The sequence below is a fragment of the Lissotriton vulgaris genome, chromosome 2_1, assembly GCF_964263255.1.
Source record: "Lissotriton vulgaris chromosome 2_1, aLisVul1.2, whole genome shotgun sequence".
Classification (NCBI taxonomy): Eukaryota; Metazoa; Chordata; class Amphibia; order Caudata; family Salamandridae; genus Lissotriton; species Lissotriton vulgaris.
This window is the reverse complement of record NC_141687.1, coordinates 595,932,807-595,956,939: the sequence shown is the minus strand read 5'-3', so window position 1 is coordinate 595,956,939 and position 24,133 is coordinate 595,932,807. Positions and strand designations below refer to the sequence as shown.

The following is a 24,133-nucleotide window of genomic DNA, read 5'->3' as shown; positions in this document are numbered from 1 at the left end:
CCCGTCCCCAGTCCCTGATCGTTACTGACCCTGGTGCTGTTGTGTCCGGTCATGTTGAGCAGTGTCCGGTCCCCTAAATCCCGCCACCGTCTCCCCACTGATGACTGTGGACACCATTTCCTCCATCTCATCCAGGCCCTCCTGTTGCTCTGGACTCTCACCTCCACTCTGCATTGCTGCCTTCCGCTTGTACATGAGTTTCAGCTTGGTTTTGCACTTGACATCATTACAGCTCCTCTTGACTTCTTCCATTATCCTCTTCAGCACTCCGACTGCATTCACCTTGCCACAATGGACTGCCACAGTCCATTTTTGGTAGCCAATGACACAGTGGAGGTGACGAATAGTTGTTGATGGTGTTCTACCACCTCCGTTATCAGGATCCTGTTTTCCTGCGGACTGAACTGCTTCTTCCTACTATTCTTCTCCTTGCCCTTCCCTGTTTGTCCTCCGTACTTGCTCCGGCAACATTCATTGTGCTTCACTGTTGTTTGGCATCTATCTGTTTTTTTTTCTTCTTTATGGTGATTATCCCACCTGACGTGTGTGTATTGCAAGCCTGTCGCTGTTTTTCGCAGATTTTTGTATCGCGATTTGCCTCATCGCAACTTTTTTGCGTTCATGTTTCTCATTTTTGCCGCGTCACGTTGACTTTATCGCAGACATTTGACGCGTTGTCCGGGCCTATCACAGGGTACTGTTGCAGGGATTCTGCTCATTCCCAGAACTATGTGCAGGAAACCAGGACCGTTGTATATTGTGGTGTACCAAAAAACCCACCTCAGTGCCCTGAACCCCGATCCAACTAGCATTAGTGTCTCATTCATTCTTCATACTACAGCAAAGCTACCAATGATTAGACAACCTAGAACATGCAACTTAGTAAACTCTCAGGAATAGTGGGAATCAAAAACACTCTTTCATTCTAGCTCTCATTCCAGTCCACAACGTGAGTAATCAGACACACGGTATAGTTTAAAATGTTTATTTTAACTAACGTGCTCTAAGATGCAGTACTTTTGCCAATACTAAAAAACAGATGCATAAGAATAATACGATCAGCATTGTTACAATTCCATAAAACACAAAAGGGGAAATCATATTATAAATGTCAGTGGAAACAGGATTATAGTGCAGTTACCACCCTCCCAATGTTAGGAGCTAGTTTTAATTCATAATAGAAGAAGACCTCTAGGCTTTCACAGGGAACCCCGTATCTCCAAGATCAGTTGGAATGAATCACATCCCACGACAAGAACTGTTCCTTGATGTTGGAAAGGTTGTCTCCAAGTGCCTCCTCATGCATGCAAAGCAATATTAAAAGCACCGAGTTTGAGTTCGAGCAGCTGCGTTTTCTGGTATGTCTATTTGCGTGGGACTGATCAACATGAGTTAACAGCATACATTGGTATTCGACCTTGGACGCAATGTGCAGACTGAGGGTACAGAGCGCACCCAGGTTTGTGAAAAACAGACATTTCTCATGTGAAGGAGTACAAGCAGGCTGTTAATGAGAGCCATATAGTGTTGTGTGCAAACGCAGCAAAATGGTGTTAAAGTATATACCTCACTTATGCTCACATATCAGTGTCTGCAGTTGATCCCTTATCCTCACTACAGTACCTCTGTGTTGTGAATATTTAGTTAGCACAGCGTTATTTTCCCGCGATAGACTGCGATATGAAGAGTTGCATTAAGCTCAATTTGCTGTAAGTATCACACGTTCTTGAGAATATCCCCCAGTGAGTATAGCTTCAAAGTCAAGACCGATGTGAGAGAGGGATGCATGATGTCAGCGTTGCTCTTCAACTTAGTCATTACCTTGGTGGTGTGACGCAGAACTCAAGACCAAGCTAGAGGCATCAAATGGACCTTATTCTTTACACTGGAGGACCTTGACTATGCACATGACCTTGCCTTGCTCTCTCACACACACCAGCATATACAAGAGAAGGCATCTGACCTTAACATCTATGTACAAGCGGGCCTGAAGATCAACAGCCAGAAATCAGAAGTTATGCCACTCAACATCCCAAACACTTTATCAATCAAGGTAAGTGGATAGGACGTAGCCATGGTGGAAGAGTTCTCCCACCTAGTCAGCACTAACAGACATGATGAAGGGGCAGGTAATGCTCAACAATGTGAGGAGGTCATCTCAGTACAGCATTAACACCAAGCTGAGGCGTTATTTATTTATTTGCAAAGTTTTAGCTAGCGCTGGCTAGACCCGGAGGTATCAGAATGCTTTACACAAGAGAGCATAGACACTGTCTTTATGAGAAAAAGATGGAGATGGACCCCAGAAGGTAAATGGAAGAGAGGCTGCCCAAAGACACCTGAAGGCAAACTGTGGCAACAGAAAGGAAGATACTGAACCACAGCTGAGGAACCATACAGAAACTTGCTCAAGACAGACAAAAGTAGACATCCTACATTGCGGCTGTAAATGCCAGTTGGCATAATGGGCATCAAGTAAGTAAGTCCTTTATTTTGCTCGTTGAGGGCTACAGTCAGAAGGCATCCTTCAACAGGGTTAAAACCCACTTCCTGTGGAAAATTAGACACTGGGATGCTCTCCCACTTCTGCTTCTCATGCTGAACACTCTTGCTTTCCCGTAGGCTGGTAGTTCCATTGTAGTTCATCGTAGTCAAACCAAATGCGATAAAAAAATTACGATGTTCTAACCCAATAAATAAACAAAGAAATAAAGAAATAAAGAAATGCAATATGAAGGGCCACACAAATTTCAAATATATTTGGTCATTTAAACTCATTGGGGCACAATTACAAAAATATGTTTCCAAATGTACCCCACCATGTTAATAATGAGTCTCTTTTGCCTCTTTTCTATGGTTTATTGTTCTTCCAATCTCCTAAAATTTTCTGTGGTTAAAATTCAATTGCAGATTGTTAATCTTTTTCCTTACCTTCGGGAGTTCATTCAATACTTTGATGCCAGTAGTTAGAAATCTGTTCTGCAAACCTGTTTATTAAGCTATTTATTGATGACATCATTTGGCTATTTTGCGGAATGGAAACCCCAGGCTTATTACTAATCCTGAAGGAAGAAGGGCCATCCTTGTATAGTGCATGCTGCACCCAGCCTACTGCCTTAACTTTAACTTTCACAGTTGAGGGTGTAAAATGCTGGTAAGATGTGATCCGGTTTCTTCAAGTCCAGCGGAATTCTGCTCGGGTATTTTGTAAATGTTGTAATTTGTGACATGCCTAACGAGACTAAAAAAGTAAAAGAAACAGAACAGTATATTCACTCAAAATCCCAACAGATGTTGAACAAAATTACCAATGCTCTCAATGGACCCAAAGAGCCATTTAATGTTGTCAAAAAAGGTACTAGAGAACTTAAAATGAAAAGTCTCTCTCCCTCAGTTTACAAATGTAATCATTTCATAACTCACTTCACTTCTAAAATAACTTATTCCAGAAAAAAACATCCAAGTGTTGTCTGATCAGTTAGTGCCTCTTCCAGTGTCTTCAGACTACAGGTTCAAAGACAATCAGAAATCTGGATGGATTTTGAACCAATAAATAAAGTCTACTTGTCCAAAGTTGTCAAGATCCTGAGACCAATTCGATATTTTGGTGATATACTCTCAGCTATTAACAAAACTATCTTTTAGTTGTTCGATAAACTATGACAAACCCTCATTGATACCTCACTCCAAAATGTCACCTGATTAGAGATCCAAAAGAAATTACTCCTATCTTAATGAAACATTAGTCTGACCTTGATGTGCTTTAAAACAACGTCAGCCCAGTCATTAGCTTGCAATGATTGCTTAATGAATGCAGGAATGTGTTGCAGACACTTATCCACCGTCCTCAAAAAGCAGAACATACCTGCCCCTTACCAATCAGGGATCCATAAACATGAAGTATAGAAACAACCACTTCTAAAATTTTGGATGACAGATTCTCCATCATTGATAAATATCTCATATGCCGCATCATCTTCCTTGATCTGCTGTGGCACTCGTTACCATTGACCTCTGAAAATTAATCAACACTCTTGGATAGTGCATAGAAAGCACTTGATAAGCTTAGGCATTATCATCTGATCCCATTTGCATTACCTGTAATGTCCCCCAAGGTTCACTTTTTAGTTCCAACTATTACACTTTAAAAAAGTGCCTGTCCACACCTTAAAAATAGATGCCCCACAGTTTCCTGTGTCAGAACCCTGAAAAAATAAAATGTATTTTCCTGCACACACCAAATCGCATCATCGATCGAACACCTGGCTTTTGGACTTGCAATTTAATAGTTTATCCCCAACAGTTTATTTGGGACCCTTCCCTACAGACACCGTGATTGAGCTGCTGGTTTCCCTCTCAGCCCGGCCATTACGCCGCAGGCTTCCTGCACTGAACCTTAATCGTCCGCATTGATGGCTTGTTAAATTCAGTAAAATAAAGATGAAGGGTTCTTGTTGTAATGTTCATGTAGTATATTTATTCTTGAGATTAGATAGAAGGTACAGCATTCAGGTAGGAATGTAATATGGTAAGAAACCCCACCGGGAGCAGATAACTTCCTGCTCAGCCTCCAGGTAACTGATAAATCCCTTGAACAGCAACAGGTAGAATCCTGGATGACATCACAGAGACATGACATAGACAAGCAGACACTAACACTAAAGAGGGACAAAGAGAGAGGAAGAGCAGGATATAACACACCTCCCTCCTTTAATTGAAAAAATGAATAAGATGAAACTAAAGAAGGCAGAAGCAGAAAGGCAGAAGAAAGAAAGAACATAAATGCACCAAAAAAATGAATAAGATGAAACTAAAGAAGGCAGAAGCAGAAAGGCAGAAGAAAGAAAGAACATAAATGCACCAGAAATAAACACCCTCTTCAACATGATGGAAAGAAGAGGTAATATCAAAGGGGCGCAGGCACAAAGGTTGTACAAGCACCGTAAGCTAACAAAAGAATGTAAGCTTAAATGAAATGAAAACTGAACATCTCAATACAAATGAGTAAAGGTGCAGTATGTCTCAGTACCGTAGATAGAAAATGAAATATCAACTCCTCAAATTCGAATATTTTCGATTCTTCCAAAATAAAGTACAATAAAATGAGCCCAACTCCTCAAAGTAAACATATGAACTCCTCTAAACATAGAGCACAGTAAAAGTGGTCCATGACAAAACGGCTCTTCACAGAAAATGCACAACTTCTCTATCAATCGAATAAAACTGCTCTAAAATAAAGCACAATAAAAATGAGCTCAACTTCTCAAAGTAAATACATGAACTCCTCTAAACATAGAGCACAGTAAAAGTGGTTCATGACAAAACGGCTCTTCACAGAAAATGCACAACTTCTCTATCAATAGAATAAAACTGAGCCCATGCAGCTCCTCACAGTAAGTAACAGAAAATCACCAATAAAACTGAGCCCTGCGGCTCCTGACAGTAAATAGATGAACTCCTCTAACCATAGAGCACTATAAGTGGTTCATCTGAAATGACAATAAAATTGAGCCCCTATGGCTTCTAATAGCAAGCGCATGAACACCTCTAACAATAGAGCACTATAAAGTGGTTCATAACAGAAATAAACATCAACATTGAGCATCAGTCAAGCTCATCATCACTAAGAATGAAAACAAATTGGAGCACCTCAACATAGTTGAGCACATAAATGACCCCAATAAGCATAACGCCTACAAATCATCACCAAAATGAAAGCAAATGAGCACCTCAACAAAGGTTGAGCACAAACGTGGCTCCAGTAAAGTAGGCAATAATAGAATAAATTATTTCAAAATGTATCACTTGCAAATCCACACAGAAAAGAACATGTAACAGCATACATACATAACCTAGAAACAGAGTTCTAAGCATTGAGCATATAAATCGATATTTAGCACACCACAGTACTTAGAAGAAATGCACTCAAGGGTAAATTACAGCGCAAACTACACATTGCATAAATTAGGAAATATGCAAAATTGTTCACAACATCTTAAACATAACAAATCAAAATAATAAAAGTAGTCACCGTTGTCATTTGAATGAAGGGAGACACAAACAGCTCTGTAGAAATGTCCATGGGAAAATGTAAAGAAAATCAAACAGTACCTTGTTGGAGAACACAATTTTTTTTTCAAGGGAAATAAATAAATAAATAAATCATGAAACAGCAAACACCGGTGAGCGATCTCTCACCCGGGTTACAGATCCAAACGTAGTGTAATGTCAGAAATTAATGGTGTGCAGATCAAGCTCCAATTCTCGAAGTCAGGCATGTAGACAGACTCCCAAATGGTGTAGAGCCAAGCGCTGGCATGTGAATTCCAGCACAGTTTGCAGAGTATGCTCAGGACGTGGTTGGCAGAAATAGGCATCAGGTCTCAGCATAGGGCACACGGCAAGCCAAATAACAAAGTAGAATAGCCGTCTCTTCACTCAAACTGCTAGTGCACAACCTCCAAGGTACCGAAACATGGAGTTCACACAGATTGATGTAGGCAGACTTTAATTTTAATTGCAGGTTGTAACGGTCCCAGTTAGTAGCGCTTTTGTAAACAGGAGACCTTTAAACAGCAGGTTGGCACAAGTTTCGCAGGCAATAAACTGAAGTCACAAAGTGAGCTGACAATCTTTAAAACAGCAGATTTCAGAAATAGCACAGGCACACTTTCATTTAAACAGGAGTTTGCAGAAGTAGCACAGGCACACCTAGGACAGACAGCAGCAGCCACGTTACTCATGTAAAACGCTGACTCACTAGATGAAAACAGGGAGTCCTTTAAGTTTGCTCTAGTGCCAGATGATTTAGTAGTAGTATTACTTCAGCAAAGGTTATTCCAATGCTCTGGGTTGAGACTGTCCATTGGAATCAGACACCGGTGGGGTACCCAGAAGCAGGAAAGTAACTTTAAACGTTTCTCTTCTTGTCTTTGGTTGCAATGATGTCCTTTTTAAATTCAATGAAGTCCTTTTTCTTTTAAATGGGTCCTTTTTTACCTCGTCGCCAGTGTTAAATTCAGTAAAATAAAGATGAAGGGTTCTTGTTGTAATGTTCATGTAGTATATTTATTCTTGAGATTAGATAGAAGGTACAGCATTCAGGTAGGAATGTAATATGGTAAGAAACCCCACCGGGAGCAGATAACTTCCTGCTCAGCCTCCAGGTAACTGATAAATCCCTTGAACAGCAACAGGTAGAATCCTGGATGACATCACAGAGACATGACATAGACAAGCAGACACTAACACTAAAGAGGGACAAAGAGAGAGGAAGAGCAGGATATAACATGGCTCCCCAAGTTCCCCGGTCAGTAATAGGATCACCAATTGATACCGCGCACCTATTCTAGGACCAATAATCTCCACGGTCCTTGACCCACGCCTCCCTCGGCATCTGAGGCCACTATTGTTAGGCATAATAGTTATGTCCTGATGATGATCCTTGTATCAAGATAATGGATCGAAACGCAGTCGACTTCTCATAACATCTTATACAAAGTTCAAACCCTTATATGTACTACTAATTTAAAGGTGTTGGTTATGCTGTGCTGTACCATGACATTATACATTTATTGGTACCTCAAACCTCATACTTTGTGCCTACAAGCCCTTTTGTTTCAGTTTTGTCAATTAATGTTGTTGCACGTGTTAAGTGGGGTACAGGCTTGTGCCCCATTTTGTGAATTGGTGTGTAACATTTCTTATATTTAACTACAAGTAAAATATTAGACCTCTGTCCGGCTGGACAAGTCCTAATCAATATAGCTACGACTTAGTCTATATTTATTGACTTTATATTTCTTTTTCTTAAAAAGGGACCACTGTTGTTCAAATAGCATTATCCCCAACATCAGCACGAGAGGTAAAGTCTTTGAGATACAGGACGAACAACCACCTGTAAAAGTCTCTTTAGGGCATATTCACAAGGGAAGTGGCGGATTGAGGCGTTAGCCTTCCAGGCTTAACGCCTCGATCCGCCACTTCAGGAACTCAGGGCTGCTCTACATTTACAAGAACATGGTGCAGCACTGCATTTCCCACTGCGCCCTTCCTGCATATAAACAATCTTTAAATTCCGTTTTGTAACATCTATGTGTGCTGCTTAATTCAAGGGGACCTTCCTGTACATAAACAATCATTGGCCTTTTGCTGTTTTAATGTGTGCTGCACAACGCAGCACAACTAACAACAGCAAAATCTAGCAGAAATTATACATTTCTCCTCCTTGCACCAGGGTAAACCTGGTTTTCCTTGGTCTTAATTCTGGCGCTGCCTCCTATTTACGCCCTGCTTGTAAATTTGGAGCAGCGCCAGAATCAATGGGTGTTGCAGTTAACCGGCCACGGCAACAACCATTACCCTCACCTTTCCTGCCAAGTATAGCGTGAAAGCAGACCTTATGTGCAAGGCAACATTAAGCCATGTTAAGTGGCTTAAATCTGCCATGTAAAGAAGGCAAAACCCCTATCGCCACGGGTAAAAAGTGACGTTCCCGTGGCATTAGGGCTTGTAAATATGCCCCTTTGCTTCTTGCATCAATTACAGAAACTCAACCATGATCAAAGTGCCTAAATTCAACTTTGAGCCCATAAAAGCAGCTCTTTGAATCTGCAGCCATGCTGGATTCTTGCACAAAACAATTCAACCACTTTACACCAGTCCCCAGAGACCCGCATCGGCTCCCTTTGGAGGCCAGGGTCAAGTTTAAAACCACCAGCATTTTCTTCAATTCACTTCATGAAAACAATTGGCATCATGGTACCTCCACAATTCACTAGAAAATCTTCGGCTGTCTGAAAGACCTAAGGAGCAAAGACTTTTTCCTATTAAAGTAGAAAAACACATCTGTCATCACTGGGCAGCTAGTGAATAATCTTTCACAACAAGTACTGGAATGCACTGAAGAAGACATCAGATGTAGCCAAGATTTGCTACCATTTTGTAAAAAAAACTCACGCATCTCGTCAATGGCATCTGAATGCTTAAAGCATTTCTTTTCTACAATGTTTATTCATCTTCTCACTGATTTCACCCACGTGATACTACCCCATTAACGTGTTTTATGAATCTTCATTCACCTCTCCTCGAACGTCAAACTCTTGCCTGCTTTTTTGCTACGCTGATTTTTTCCCTGTTCCTTAAAAGGTCTCACTTTGACCGCCTCCTGTACCTTCCAGCCCCACCCACAGTTTCACTTCCTCTCACACTTTTTACCTTACCTTTACTCTCAGGGTGCCATACGTTTGTATTCTCTTTAGCCTTCCCTTCCTCTTTGTTCTCGTAATTTCTAAAAAGGATAACATAGATGGCATACAAAGTGCACTCTCCCCCCAATGTATTAAAAAGGCCCCTTCACCAATTAAACTCGAGAGCCTTGCTTGATTTTCTGCAGTGTGCATGTTTATTAAACAAGTTCACAGGTCAATTACTTCATTGACCTCCAGTTCTTTATTTTCAAGTCAAAATTATTTTTCACATCACAGTATTAAGAAACTCACACTTATATACATATACTCTTTTACCGCCCATTCTCCAATGAGCATTTGGTTTACCTTCGGGTTGCGCCAGCAGGCCACAACCAAGATAGCCTGCTCTCCTTAAGTTAACCCCCTTCCGGTCAACAGAGCCGCAGGTGAATAATCTGCCACCACTTGTGGCAACCAGCGGCTTCCGGGGTAGGGCTAGAGAAGCCGGGGCCAACAGCAGGTCAGCCCAACTCTCCCGCCAGCCCGGAGCCCATGATGATTTAGAAACCTGTTCAGAGGTAAAACTGGCACTGCCCAAAGAAGTTCCTGTGATATTCTTGTCCGGGACCCCGCTACTGCCCTGCCCAAAGACCTAAATTTTGGGGTGGGTGGGTGGGTGACTTCTTCCTGCGACGTCCGACTCCTGGGCGGTCAGCAGACAAAGAGGGGGTCCCCAAGATGGTCGCAGGCTTTTAAGCCTCGCGCCCTACAACCGCTTCCGGGGCGTGAATATTCCGCTCTTCCATTGGTCCCCCCCTCACTTTCACTTCCGGGTCGGATGACCCGGAAGTGATTCTTTGATGGTCGGCCCTTTAGCTGCCACTAACGGCGCCACGCCCTTAAGGGGGGTGGCGCCTTGCATAGATGGCATACAAAGTGCACTCTCCCCCCAATGCATTAAAAGGCCCCTTCACCAATTAAACTCCAGAGCCTTGCTTGATTTTCTGCAGTGTGCATGTTTATTAAACAAGTTCACAGGTCAATTACTTCATTGACCTCCAGTTCTTTATTTTCAAGTCAAAATTATTTTTCACATCACAGTATTAAGAAACTCACACTTATATACATATACACTCTTTTACCGCCCATTCTCCAATGTGCAACGGCGCCACGCCCTTAAGGGGGGTGGCGCCTTGCATTCTATAAATTCTCAGATTTTTCCCTCAACTGCTTTTCTACTCTCGCTAATTTCTCTTCACGAACTTCCCTTCCGTTTTCCAGGTCAGCACTCATGCCTCCCCATTTCTTTGTTGATCCTTTCCTTCAATATTATTTACTGGCCCCAGTTTCACCTTACTAATACAGTACTGGTGTTCAGGTTAAGAATGGTTATCTTTTCTTAATGTTTATTGTAAGTGGCATGGCTTTCTACTTAGGGGTATTTGTTAAGTGAACTGATACCACTTTAGTAATGCTGTTGATAATACCACTTTAGCTTCGAATCCTTGCCACTATGCTTGGTCCCATCGCTAGCATTGCAGACCCCGGTAGCTTGTCTCCTTTCTGGTGAAGAATTGGCTTGGTAGTTTAGTCTGCCCTGTTCCCATGATGCACTGGGCCAGGGACAGACTGATTTGCATATAGCCAGGTTCTGAACTGGGATGGTGCAGTGAGATAAATAACGGTGATGGATCAAGCCCTGATCTTTGGACTGGGTAAGAGTGGTCTGCTTAATTCAGACACTCTGTTCATCACCACCCCCTTTTATGAATCGTTTTTGGCCACTATAGGTGTGGCAGGGTATACTCAGACATGAGTCCCTTTCTCACTGCACCATCAGGATTCAAGCAAGCCGGGCCGAAGACGGCTGAAATGCCAGAAACCGGTCCCCGGTAGCTTGTCTCCTTTCTGGTGAAGAATTGGCTTGGTAGTTTAGTCTGCCCTGTTCCCATGATGCACTGGGCCAGGGACAGACTGATTTGCATATAGCCAGGTTCTGAACTGGGATGGTGCAGTGAGATAAATAACGGTGATCGATCAAGCCCTGATCTTTGGACTGGGTAAGAGTGGTCTGCTTAATTCAGACACACTGTTCATCACCACCCCCTTTTATGAATCGTTTTTGGCCACTATAGGTGTGGCAGGGTATACTCAGACATGAGTCCCTTTCTCACTGCACCATCAGGATTCAAGCAAGCCGGGCCGAAGACGGCTGAAATGCCAGAAACCGGTCCCCGGTAGCTTGTCTCCTTTCTGGTGAAGAATTGGCTTGGTAGTTTAGTATGCCCTGTTCCCATGATGCACTGGGCCAGGGACAGACTGATTTGCATATAGCCAGGTTCTGAACTGGGATGGTGCAGTGAGATAAATAACGGTGATGGATCAAGCCCTGATCTTTGGACTGGGTAAGAGTGGTCTGCTTAATTCAGACACTCTGTTCATCACCACCCCCTTTTATGAATCAGCATTGCAGACCTGGCATTCTGGGGCCAAACTACACTGGAGGCGCTCACAGCCATTTCACTCTTGTTGTCGTTGTGTACATGGTCTTCCTGATCCTGTATGAAATGACGTCACTGTCTCCACTATTCAATGCACTAAAGCACCATGTCCCTCAGTGCCTTGGGGCGCTATATCAAGAATAAATAAATAATTACAACGTGATGGTCTATTCGAGCATTCATCAATAGACCTTGTGTGAGGATTTGTCTGTACTTTTCCAAGCTAGATGCGCATTTCAACAGCCACTGAGTTCCTCGGCAGACCTGTAGAACCTGGCACCCGAAGAATGACACAGCTCCCCATTGACACTAATTAAAAAGTATAACTTCGGGAGACAACAATGAGCCGTGAAGAACTTTTGCAAGAGACTGAAGTTTTTTGTCTGACTGCATGGGTGACATTCGTGAAGTTTTTATTTTTATTTTTCCTGATTTAAAAACTTCACGCCCTGGTGACTTAAAAAAAAACAAGTGGGTAAAAAAGCTCAAAGATTAGTAGAATAAAAACACAAACCCACATTTTTGTTCAAGAATTATTCCACAAAAATGCTTTTGCAGAAAATAGTTTTTGTCAAAGTAAATGTCACTTGCAAGCAAAGTTTTGCAGGGGTTGGATAACCTTTGTATTTTTCTAATCTTTGTCAAGCATGCAAAACCTCACATGGGGAATTAGAATTTCAGCCCAGCCTGCATAGCTGTTTGTGTACGCATAATGATGTACATGTGTGAATACGATAGTGTGCACGAGGTACTGTAAAAGTGTTCGAGTTCAGGCTATTAGAGGACATGTGTGTTGTATGTATGCACATGTGTCAAATGGCCCTTATGCCATAGTTACCCTCTGCATGATCCTAAATAGATTTGATCTGCAGAAGGTTGACTGTTATATCTACGAGTACCACGCACCTGTGTAGTGCTGGATGCATTATCCTTACCTATGTCTTTTTCCAATTGTATAGGGCATAAAGGGAGAGAGAGGGTTATCCGGAGGCCTTGGACCGAAGGGGGAGAAAGGAAACCGGGTGAGTAGTGCTAATCACACCCACATCTTGTTCTCTCAATGACACTGCATGCATTGGGACTAATTGGAACACATAACTTCATTTGCATGCACCATATATGACAATTAAGAACATGGACTTGCTTCTTCACTGTACTGTTCACCCAAAGGTACTTTATGAGAAGAGTTACCAATCATGTTGTGGCTACCACCCTTCCCCCTCCACACACCCTGCCTTCTTGTGTTTCTGGTATGAAGTTACAGACCCCACCCGATCTTTTGCAAGACAAACACTGCCCCTTGACTATCCATTATTCTGAGGCAGAATGCCAAAGATTCGTCTTAATCTTCTGCAAGGCCACTCCTGAATATACTGGCCCCTGGCTCCATTTTAATATGGAGGCGGGATGTGACAGACCTTCCTGCTAAGATGTGTCACTTGTCTTTGAGGAGCAATGTGGGGAACCATTTCTAACCTTGACCAAACTACCTCTTGCAATCATTGCCTCTCAGGACCTTTTGATGTAGGTGGTAACAGCCCCTTCAACCACTTCTTAGGATTTGGAATTTGTGCATGGATAGTTAAATATATTTTAATTACTGTTTTGAAGCCTGCAGTTTTCCCTCAGTTTTCATGTTGCTTTCCTGTAACAGCAGTTCTCCTGCGAAGGCATCTACCCGGGATTCACAAATTTAGATTAATTCCTGTCATTGGACAGGAACCTGGATTACTTTTTTCAGAAATAATTCTTCCTTCAAAACGTTTTCTACTTTTTAATTGTTAATCAAAACTTACCCTTCACATTGTTGGATTCTGTTGGAAAGTGGATTATTGGTAGGGGCAAATGTAGGTCTGCAACTGGCAATATGGCCACTAATATAGTGAAGAGCTCAGAGAAAATGATTCCCATGCTCAACCATTGGTAACGTGGCTGCGAGCAGACAGGTTTAACTTTAAAGACAGGTATGTAAAACATTTGAAAGCACCAATTCAGTAAATAATTAAGACACAACACAAAATAAAGATCCAACACCAATTTATAAATAAAGGTAATCTTTTTTATCTTTTAAACGACACCAAAATGAAAAAAATGCACTGTAGGGAACCAGAGATATGCATTTTTCTAGTGCTTAGAAACCAACAGTGCCCCTTTTAGTCAATTCGTTTTCTCTGACAGGGAAACACCTTTAGAATGTATCACCACTCTTGTTGAGCCTTCTCCAGCAGGCTGGGTCCAGTTAGAACTCCTTCCTGAAGTTTTGCTTGCGAGTCCCAAAGTATCCAACACACAACTCAAGGTTCTGGAATCTCCAAGAGGGTCCTTGGAAGTGTGAATCTTCAATTCCACAATCCACTTGAACAAAACCCTTACAAATCCACTGGTACTCCAGGCCGGGAATTCTTTGGGGGGATATCTAATCTCTGTTAACCTATAGCTTGCAGATAATCCACTCTTTAGTTCTTTTGAAGCAGGTTTGATCCACAGGGCTGTAGTTTCAAATGGTGCATAAAAGGTGCAATATTAGAGTCCTGGCCTTTGGAAATGCACATCAGAAATCTTTAGCACAGACCCTTCTGATTCTCTTAAGTTTCAAGCAGCAGATCTGAGAGGCTCTGCCCCTCCCAGATACTTATTCCCAGTTCTGTGGGTCAAGCAGGAGGTCACTGCTGACTAATGGGAGCAGGGCCACTCCCCAAGAATATGACCACATCCTGTAGAGTGCAGCATTATTTTGTCCTAGAGTGCACCAAATCCTCTGAATTCATAATGGCTGATTTTCTAGCAGGGAGGTGAGAGCTGGCTAAACACACCCCTAGGATGGCTACTTTTCATAAACTCTCCCCTTTACATCTGTGCATTGCTTCCATAATCCTAGCTCTGGCTGAGGTGAAAAGTTTAGAGTTGTAAATTACACTAATGCCTCCTCTTTGAACACCATGGTTTACGACTCCTCCCTCTGCTCTGGCATTCCTGTGCAGCAGCACACTGCCCGCCCAGTAGAGCTGGTTAACCCCAAGGGCTCTTATCACCTTTTCAAGGCAGCCTGGCTAATCCAGTTAACTCTGACCAATCAGGAAAGACCACTGGAATGCTGAATCTGGACTTACAAAGCCTTATAACTTCTTGCATGTATACTTTAGGAGAAATTCAACCATATCATATTCTTGAGTTTATTAATACCATTCGGGGGAGTCTTTAAATGGTTCTTCTAGCCCTCTCCTATCAAGAGTTATGAGTTATTAGTTATTAACTTCCTGCTATGTTAACCTATGTGGCAGGGGATTTGCAATGGGAAAAATGACTTGGGCCATTTTTCTAGCACCAGGACTTACAAAAACATATTTTATAAGTACTTTGCTTATATCTACAGGACCCCCACCATCTGGAACAACTAGGGGAGGCTTTAGGGGTTCTGAATCTGTATAAATATTTCAGATTCTCCCTCCACAGTGCTCCTAGCATCAAAGACGAATTTGGGCAGCACTTTAACGCAATGTGGGGCGTGAGATGTGAAATTTCCCTTAACCCAGGGCATATAAGATTCATTTTATAAGGGTCTACCTTATAAATACCTGACCCCCCCATCCCTGGGACACCTAGGGGAGACCCTGGGGGTTCCTAATATGCCCAAACAATGGAGGTTATCCATTTGTACGTGCCCCAAACCTCAAAGTTGAGTTTGAGCTAAATTTACTTTTTAAAAGCAGTCCTGCCACCCAGGGCTACTTTTAAAACTGACCTCCGGCTTCAGGAGTGCACACATGCAGGTGCAAAAGAGCTGCTAGTCTATAAACTGCCATGCCCTATTTATACTAGGGGGTGATAGATAGTTTCAATCCCCTTGCACTAATATGCACAAGGGCCCTAGGAGGTAGGTCATGCCAATCACAGGGGTACCCCATACCAAAGTGTACCCTAGTGTATGTGGGTGTTTTCACTGTCTTCTGAATGTGTCTCTTTCAACATTACACTGGCCCTGGGCCTGGTTAGGCAGAGCCCAGGGTCAGTCAGAATCAGTTACCACCACTACCAGTCAGCAATAGGTTGAGTGGTGCCCAAGGAACAGGATGACTTTGCAACAGATTTAAAAATGACTGTCACATTAAAATCTAGGTACTGCTGGCTCTAAAGATTATTGGAATCTTGATACCTAGAAAAATGTGCATGTATTTGTGCTTATTGAGCCTAACCAATGCATCTACTAAGCCATACTGTAGGCAGGTCACAACTGATACCAGAGACATGTCCTGAAACTAACTGATTCATTGAGGCGTGTTGATTGTTGTCCTCTCAAAAAAAACTCTCTGTGCTTTGCGGACTAGCCAATTTCATCTAATTCATCAGAACAACATATTGTGGAATAGGTTCTTTGTATTTTTAAGGGTGTTTATAGCTCCTACTGTGGAAAGCCCTTACATCAACCAGATGCCCAATGAAGGTTAGACATGAAACCCACAGTTAATATAATAATAATAACAATTATAATAATCCACATTCGTAAAGCGCGACACACACCTGTAAGGCTCTCTAGGCACTGAGGGCCGTCGAGAAGATTAAGCAAGCTATTACCCAGAGTCACATGGTGCAGGGCTAACCTGCCGCCGGAGCCGGGGATCGAACCGTGATCCCCAGATTCCAGCGTCCGTCACCCTGGCCACGGAACCACACCTCTCCCATAGGATTCCAGTATGCTGCTACAATTGCAGGTGCCTGGGGAAACCAGCAATGAAGCATTGAAATTGGAAAACAGACCATGAAATTCATCATTTCACCTACTCACTGCCAGTCATAGGAAGCACCTCTATTTCCTTTCTACTCACTGTGATATGAAGGTGCCTTGTAATTCCAGACTTATCATGAATAGGTGCAGTTTTCAACACTACCATTCTGAATCTTTCTTTAACATGGGCACCATTCTCCCAAAGATTCCTCGTCTTTAGAAATAGCTCCCAGATGCATGGAGACTGGATGTGGACACCTGTGCACAGCCTGGGTGCGCCAGTACTGCATGCTTCTCGCAGGCAGGTCAAATGCACCAGAGAAAGCACTGGCACAAACAGCTGCAGAGTAACCAATGTACAGCATTGAAAAAGTAGAATAAACCTTTCTTTAAAGAGGACAGGAACAATACAAACAGATGGGATAAAGCATCTCTTAGAAACTGGGCAAGTGTAGCAGAGGCAGCTGAGATGAAAGCTTCTCTCATGAGCAAGACTGACATAGTGTATATGGAGAGGGGCCCGAGCCTCACACTTCAGAGCTGGAGAGAACACACTAATGGCTGGCAGTGAAGTCCTCACTGCTTCACGACTCCGATTCACTGCTTGCACCTTATTTCTACTCCTCATTCACTAAGCACCAACCATGCTCACTACTGTCTATGTAACCTTACTGGCAAGCTCTCCTATGACCTCCAAGCATGCTAGACCCTGCAGTAAGCACATACCAAGGAGGCAAATAAAGAGTGGCATTGACTGAGTGTAGCCCGCTCATCTTCATTGACAGCACACCTCTGAAAGATGTTTTTCCTACTTTCCCAAAGCTTTCTATGGAGGATAGCTGTTTACGATTCAATTGATCACTATAAGGAATTAACTACTTTCCTGCATTCGAGAAATTGAGGACCGACACTTATTCTAGAGGGCTATTAAAACTTCACTATTTACTTCCTAAAACAGGATTCTAGCAGCTCCCTGCTACTGATTTATCTCCTGCCTGATGTCCAAGCGACTTCGGTCCAGTCTCTGCTCCCAAATTGACTTACAATCGTTACAGCCCCATTGATGAACATCTTTTCATCCACCACAGCTCCTCTAGAGTCCAACTGTCTTAGGTGCAGCAACAAGTTTAGCTCTGCAGGATAAATGTTCCTCTTTAGATCTCATGTATGGCATGAAACTCTTCCCATGTAGGATAGTGTAGCCATGTCCTTTTCCGCCTATACCGAAAGCTCACAAAAACCATGCATCCTGGTTTGTAATGGGACCCATAACTCACAAAGTGCTGAGCTACCTTGGACACTAGTCTATACTGAAAAGCGTTCAGTTGGAGGACTATTTTGTCGAGTTACAAAAGTAAACAGGTATTTTTGACCAAATGTCAGGGCAAAATGAGGGTCGGACCTCCAAATGAGAGTCACTACAGAAATTTAGGGAAAAGAGAGAGGACATCAGAATTGTGGTGGACAGTAGTGCGGAAATATTTGAGAAAAATTTGACAAATAATATAAAATTGTAATAATAGAATCCTATACGAACAATACTATTTGTGAACGAGTTGTGGTGAGCAGTGGTACAGAGCGGTCATGTGGAAGAGCACTTTCTGGCAACATTCATGAAGAGCAGATCTGTGGAATAATTCGCAGTGAGCAGCACCACGGGTACCATCATTCATGGGCAACGCCAAGGCCACTGGGAAGTGAGACTAGTTTGCAAGGATCTAGTGTGTGGTAATGCCTCATGGGGAGCTGTGGCATGGGGTAACTGCAGAGGGAGCTTAAGGGCAGATAGATATGGACACTGGTCACGTTATCCATCAGTAGCTGTAGCACTCTAGGATAAGCTTGAGAAGAGACCTCTAAGAAGTCATGTGCTCTGTGTGAAACCTGATGGACCCATGCTTGGATCCTGGTCTGTTCACACAACCGCTCATCGAAGCGAGGCTGCGAGCGTGAGTACCACCGAGATGCGAATTGGTAACACCTGGTTCACAGTTCCTGAAGGCTTATGTGAGAAAGTGCATTATGAGAATCATTCTTATATCAATGTAAAGTGGAGGGATTATTCTTGAAGAACAGCTCCCTGAGGTAAATATTGAAGGAAAAGAGAATTCCGAGGTAATAAAGAGCAGCCTTCTGAGGTAATTATGAATGGAGAGCAGCACCCTGAAATAATTATTGCTGTAGAGCATCACTGCGTGGAGATCAGCCCTGTGAAGTAATCGTCAATGGAGAGTTACACCGTGAGGTCATTATTATTGGAGAGCATCACTTTGAGGTGATTATTAAGGGTGAGTAGCACTATGAAGTAAATAAAAAGGAAGTTACTAGGTTGTCCTGGACCACTTAACTTTAGGAACACTTTCATTTTCAAAGCCATCTTGTAGCAAAAGTGTAAATATATGATATGGTCTCTTCAAAATTAAAAAAGTGTAGCTCATTAACACGCACAACCATTTCACCTTAGGAAATAAGATGATATCAGTGCAATCAGAAGTATTTTATTAAGTTAATGTTTTCAAACATGAATTTGAAACATTCATTCGTCCCCCCACACTGACAACAATGCGAATAGTGAACCTAGAGGCACGTCATTTGTTATGTGCACTCTTTTGCTGACCTTGGTTCCTATTATACATGAACAACATTATAGTGTATTAAATCAAACACAGGAGAAGGTTTTGTACTGCGCACATCCTGATGTCATGTATTTCGAGATCCTCTTATATGTGATAACGAAAGAAAAAGGAGGGAACGTGAAATTAAATAATTGCTTAGGATCACACAATTTGGTAAAGGGGGACGCCGGGATTAATCCCAGGTTTTCTGGTTTCACATTGTGTAATTCAGCCACAAGATGTATATGCTTTGCTTCCACTACACCCCCCTCACCGCTTACCCCCCTTGCCTCCGGATCGCCAGCATCGATGCAGCCCTTAGTCACATCACAGACCAAACTTTGTGGCCCTTGGTAAAATGTTTGCAAGTACCCATGAGCTACACGCTGAAGTGATAACGGAGAGCAGCAATCTCAGCTAATTATTGATAGGGAGCAACAATGATGTTCTGTTTACATGTTTTTTTTTTAGGCAAACTGTTGTCCCCCACGCGACTCCTCGTGCCAGAATCTAGCAGTCTCTGGCTCTTACATCATAAACATGCGCAGTATGGCATTGAAATACATGTCTGGCATTATTTTCCAGAATAGGTTCCAATCTACTAGACACACCTGATGAAAAAACGAGGTCAAGCGGTGGCTTCAGAAAATAAGCGGTTTTCAAAAACAAAGAATGAAGATGTGTTAAAAAAAAGGCACACACACAAACGAACAGAAGGCTGTTTGTTCACGTGGAAGAACCTTGTGCAAACATGAACCACCGCCCTGAGATCCTGCTCCGCTGTGCGGAAAAATAAACAGGTCTTTCTGGGCCTCCGTGCTTCCCGCGAGAGCTAGGAGGCAGCAGAGCTCAAACTCTAAAACCTTAAAAATTCTGTTTAAATGTGAGACCCCTTGCGATATATTCCCTTCGTGTGGGTGTATTAATGCAGAGAGAAATAGAAATAAGTACTCTTAATTGTCTAAAACAGTGCACTGGAATCTACCTGGGGTCTGGAAATTATTCTACCAATGTATTCATCTGGGCACCACGGGTGCCTGTTTGGATAAACGTCATTCCCCTGGCTTCTTGGAGCATGGGGCATAGGAGAGTTGAAGGTCACACATGACTCTGGTTCTCTGTTGTCCTCAACCCAGTTACATACAGCAAACCAGTGTGCGAATCCGGGATACCTACCTCCCCAATTTTCAGCAGCAACACAATAACGCATCTATGGACATGAAAGCTCCCCTGAACCCTCCCAAAGTTCCCCCGCACACATGTGAGGATGTTTGCTCCCCACGTCAGAGTATGCTACTTCGGCCACTTGTGCACTCCTCATTTTAGTTGGGGTGCCCATAGTAACCCATAGAACTTCCTCTGCTACAATCACATCACCTGGAGGGCACGTGTGCAGCCTTCAGTCCAAACACAGGCCAGCAATACACCTCTGGGCAGAAGGGCCGGTCCTAGAACTTCTGGGGCCCCTCTAATTTGCATGTAAAATCCAGTCGCGGCCAGCATGACTCGCGGGTGGGATGACTTGCAGGGTTCGTGCGGGGGGGGGGGGGGACAGGAAGCAGGCAGCCTCCCTCCCAGCAATGGCAACATTGTGATTGGTTGGGACGCCGACCAGCCAACCGCCTAAGGGTAGGCCATTTTCTCTATGTAGGGTGTATTGGTGCCTACATGGAGAAAGGCCAGAGTGTGCATGACTGGTTTGGTCGGCCCCAGAGGGCCGATCAAACAGTCATGGCCCTTAGCAGTGGACAAGGCACTCCTCCCCTGCCCTAAAGCAGACCCACCCGCCCCCAAACAAACACTTCTGCTTTCTCACAGTGCGAGTAGCAGAAACATAAAATGGTAGTTTTAGCATTTTGTGTTTCTGCTTCTCGCACTGCGAGAAAGCAGTGGGGCAACGCTCCTCCGCCCTAGTGGAGGAGCGTCTAAAGTGACATCGCAGGACTATTGATCTTATTTGGCATCCCTGAAGAGACCTAACATGGATATCAGTAACATGGACAAAAAGATAAATATACAAATGAAATAAGTCCATATATTTTAAAACTGTATTAAATGGATCATATTTGTCACACTGGATGGAAAAGCTAGGCGCAGGTCTCACAAAGATGTATATTATTTACTCCTCATTAACTGATTGTTTCCAGATGAGTGCATGATATAATTTCCAGTTCTGCCTCATAAAGGAGGGAGATCATGTGAGGTGATGAGGGGTGGGATCATTCACAATATAAAATGACACTAGAGAAAACCTCTCACACCATGAATATAATTGCAAATTTCAAAAGGCTACCTTATCTTTCTGTGCCATTATTGTGCTACCTTAGGATGACATTAATGCTTCGTAATTTGTTTTAATATAAATCCTCTCACCAGTATCCTACATGCACATGCTAAGAGACGTAGGACAATATTTTTTGTGTGTAGGCTCTTTACTCGCCAGTAGTTTGTTAAGTGTAAACCACAACACAAATAGTTAAAAACATAAGGCCCAAGGGAGAGAATGACATTTGGACATCACAGAACAGGATCGTCGCTGCAAGGTGTAGGAGAGTAGGCCAGCCGTCGTGCAAGCAAGTCAAATTGTGACTACCCACTACCCTCTGGTCACTGACTAAGCAGTAAAATACAGCCATAATTTGGGTGCATTGGACAAATAACCCCACAAGACCATGGTCCCATTGCACTCTCTACACTATTGATAGCTATGCCCTTCATATGTTGCCTCCCTCCCTAAGCATGGAATTCATGAATCTGTGCTGCCTCTCAGCATTGGACGATGACAGTGAGGCCCAGGGGAGGGTGGGCATTGCGTGAGCTGCACAGCAGTTCTGGATCATGGTTGTGCGGTGCTTGGAAGAAGGAACCAATGACAAAGTAATGTTGCCATGGACCGTGATGCAAGAAAGAGCCTTGGTGCCACTGCACTATTGTTAACTACACCAACTGAGAAAGGACCCATGGGCCTCATAGCCATGTCCCAGTGCTGCTTATCTCATAGGAGGGTGCCTCCTCTTGTGAGTGTCCAACCATGGCTGTGATGACAGGGGAGGGAGGGCCTCTCGCAGGCCTCACAGCTCTGTAACGTGGCTGTAATGGAAAGAGAGGGCTGTAGCACGCCAGTGGTGCCCTGGTGCAAAGTGAAAGCATCTCTCACCCTCGTCCAATGGCTGCACAGTACAATAAAGCATAATATGGGAACATTGAGCTCTTAATATGCCTGAGCCTGGTGCCACGCCACCTGCTGCACTACTGATTGCTATTCCTCTGTTAGAGACACATGCACAGGGCCAGGGTCCAGCACTGTGAGAAAAATTTAATTGGACCCAGGGGTGGGGCCCAGACAATGCACACCCCTCTCCTGTGCCTATCAGCCATGGTGTACCATTGAGAGGATTAGGATAGACCCTTAGGCCTATCAGCACTGAACCACGGTTATGAGGCCCAGTGAGGGGGGCCCTCTGCAAGACCTTTTAGTGCTACACCATGGCTTCAAGATGTGGACCCCCCACCATGAGCCCGAGCTGGAAGGCCCAAGGGAGGGTGGTTCCATCCCCTTGGCCTTTCACCTATTGTCTAGTGCTGCAATGGGATGGGATTTGGTCTTCTGCCCCTGACAGCCAATCTATGGTTTGGTGCTGCAAGGCCCAGAAGAGGAGAGTCCCTTTCCCGGGGCCTCACAGTCTTAGTCCCAAGCCACCACTGTGAAGGCCAAGTAAGGTGGTCAATTTTCCATTATCACTTCACAGGTCAGTTTGTTCTTTTGGAGACACATTGCAGGTATGGAGGCATATTGCGTGTGTAGAGGCATCAGACGATGCGCATTGGAAAACAGGGGCACTATGAGTCACATAGTGGTTTATTTTTATTTTTATTTTTATTCTAAATCCCTCCCTTTAAAGCAGGTCCTGGTAAAAGATAACACAGCTGAAGATTGAGTTTATCAAGCTTGATTAATTTCATACTATACTTGTGATTGTATCCCTTTACCACCTTTTGGAGTGAACCTTGACAGCTCGCTGTTGCGAATTTTGAGTTTAGAAAATAAACTCTGGTATCCAATTAGAATAAAATAGTCTCTAGGTTTGAAACACCAGTGGTAAATAGCTACCAAGAAGTACAGTAAGTGCCTTCTGCCACAGGACCTGGTCCGGTGGTTACACTTGACTAGGATATTAGACTTGGATATTTGACAACTAATCTCAGCTTTATGATAGAAATAAACACTGTGTTCTGGGAGGGGCAGCCCCTTCTTCTTGCCTTCAGAACAACTGACACCCCAGTTGTTGCCTGGTTGACTAGTTGGAAATGTGGAACCAGCTGGAGAAGTTTTTAAGCACGGCCCCAAATTACATGCTCTTGGGCAATACTTTTCTGAATTTATTGCTCTGCTGCTCACTTTATGGGAAGATTGGGAGTATTTTGAGTCTGTGTAAAAACTACTAGTGAGTGTGATTTAATAAATGGACTGAATATTACCTTGGTTGGAGCAGTGAGGTTCCCGGTCACATGGTATAGTCACCTAAATGCAGTACAGTGGAAAATATATAGGCTTTGCTCCGAGTAGGAGTGCACTGCAGTCCTGGCTCTACTGATTTAACCAACTGTTTGATTCTGGGCAAATCATTTTCTCTTAGTGCCCCTTCCACTGATTTGACAGCAGGACAGCACTTTGAAACAGCTTTCATGTGAGAAATAGACATTAAAAGATTACTCCCCGGAGAGGTAGAGGTGGGGAGAAGATGTGGCGTTACTTTAGAGCTGCCGACTTTGGGCAGGCTTGAGTTTTGACCGTGTCTCATCCTGTGATTCTCGCAAATCACTTAATCACACTGTGCCTAAAAAAATGAATATGTCCATTTTTAACGTAACTGGTGCTCATGTAAAGCACTCCAATACCTTTCGTCAAGTTTGCGCTATATAAAAAAAGCAGAAGAAAACGGGTTTCATTTACACATTGAAAGCTATTTGCATCAAAATTACGGAAGGTGCTCGTGACCCTGCATGGGGCATGCCCCCCTTGTGTGCTACAGCTCCTTCCTTTCTGCCACTGATCAGCATCTCTTTCACAGCTCATCAGCATCTGAAAGAGTAAGAGTTGCTTGT

At 43.3% G+C, this 24,133-nt stretch overlaps 1 protein-coding gene across 3 annotated transcripts in view; it reads left to right on the top strand.

Annotated features, from left to right (window-relative positions):
- The window catches only part of COL16A1 (collagen type XVI alpha 1 chain), an 831,382-nt gene that overhangs the window by 461,335 nt on the left and 345,914 nt on the right, over positions 1-24,133 (top strand). For all 3 annotated transcript variants that reach the window (XM_086955641.1, XM_086955640.1, XM_086955639.1), the window contains exon 12: positions 12,649-12,711. In XM_086955641.1, coding sequence (XP_086811767.1) covers positions 12,649-12,711 — 63 coding nt within the window. The remainder of the gene's footprint in view (positions 1-12,648; positions 12,712-24,133) is intronic.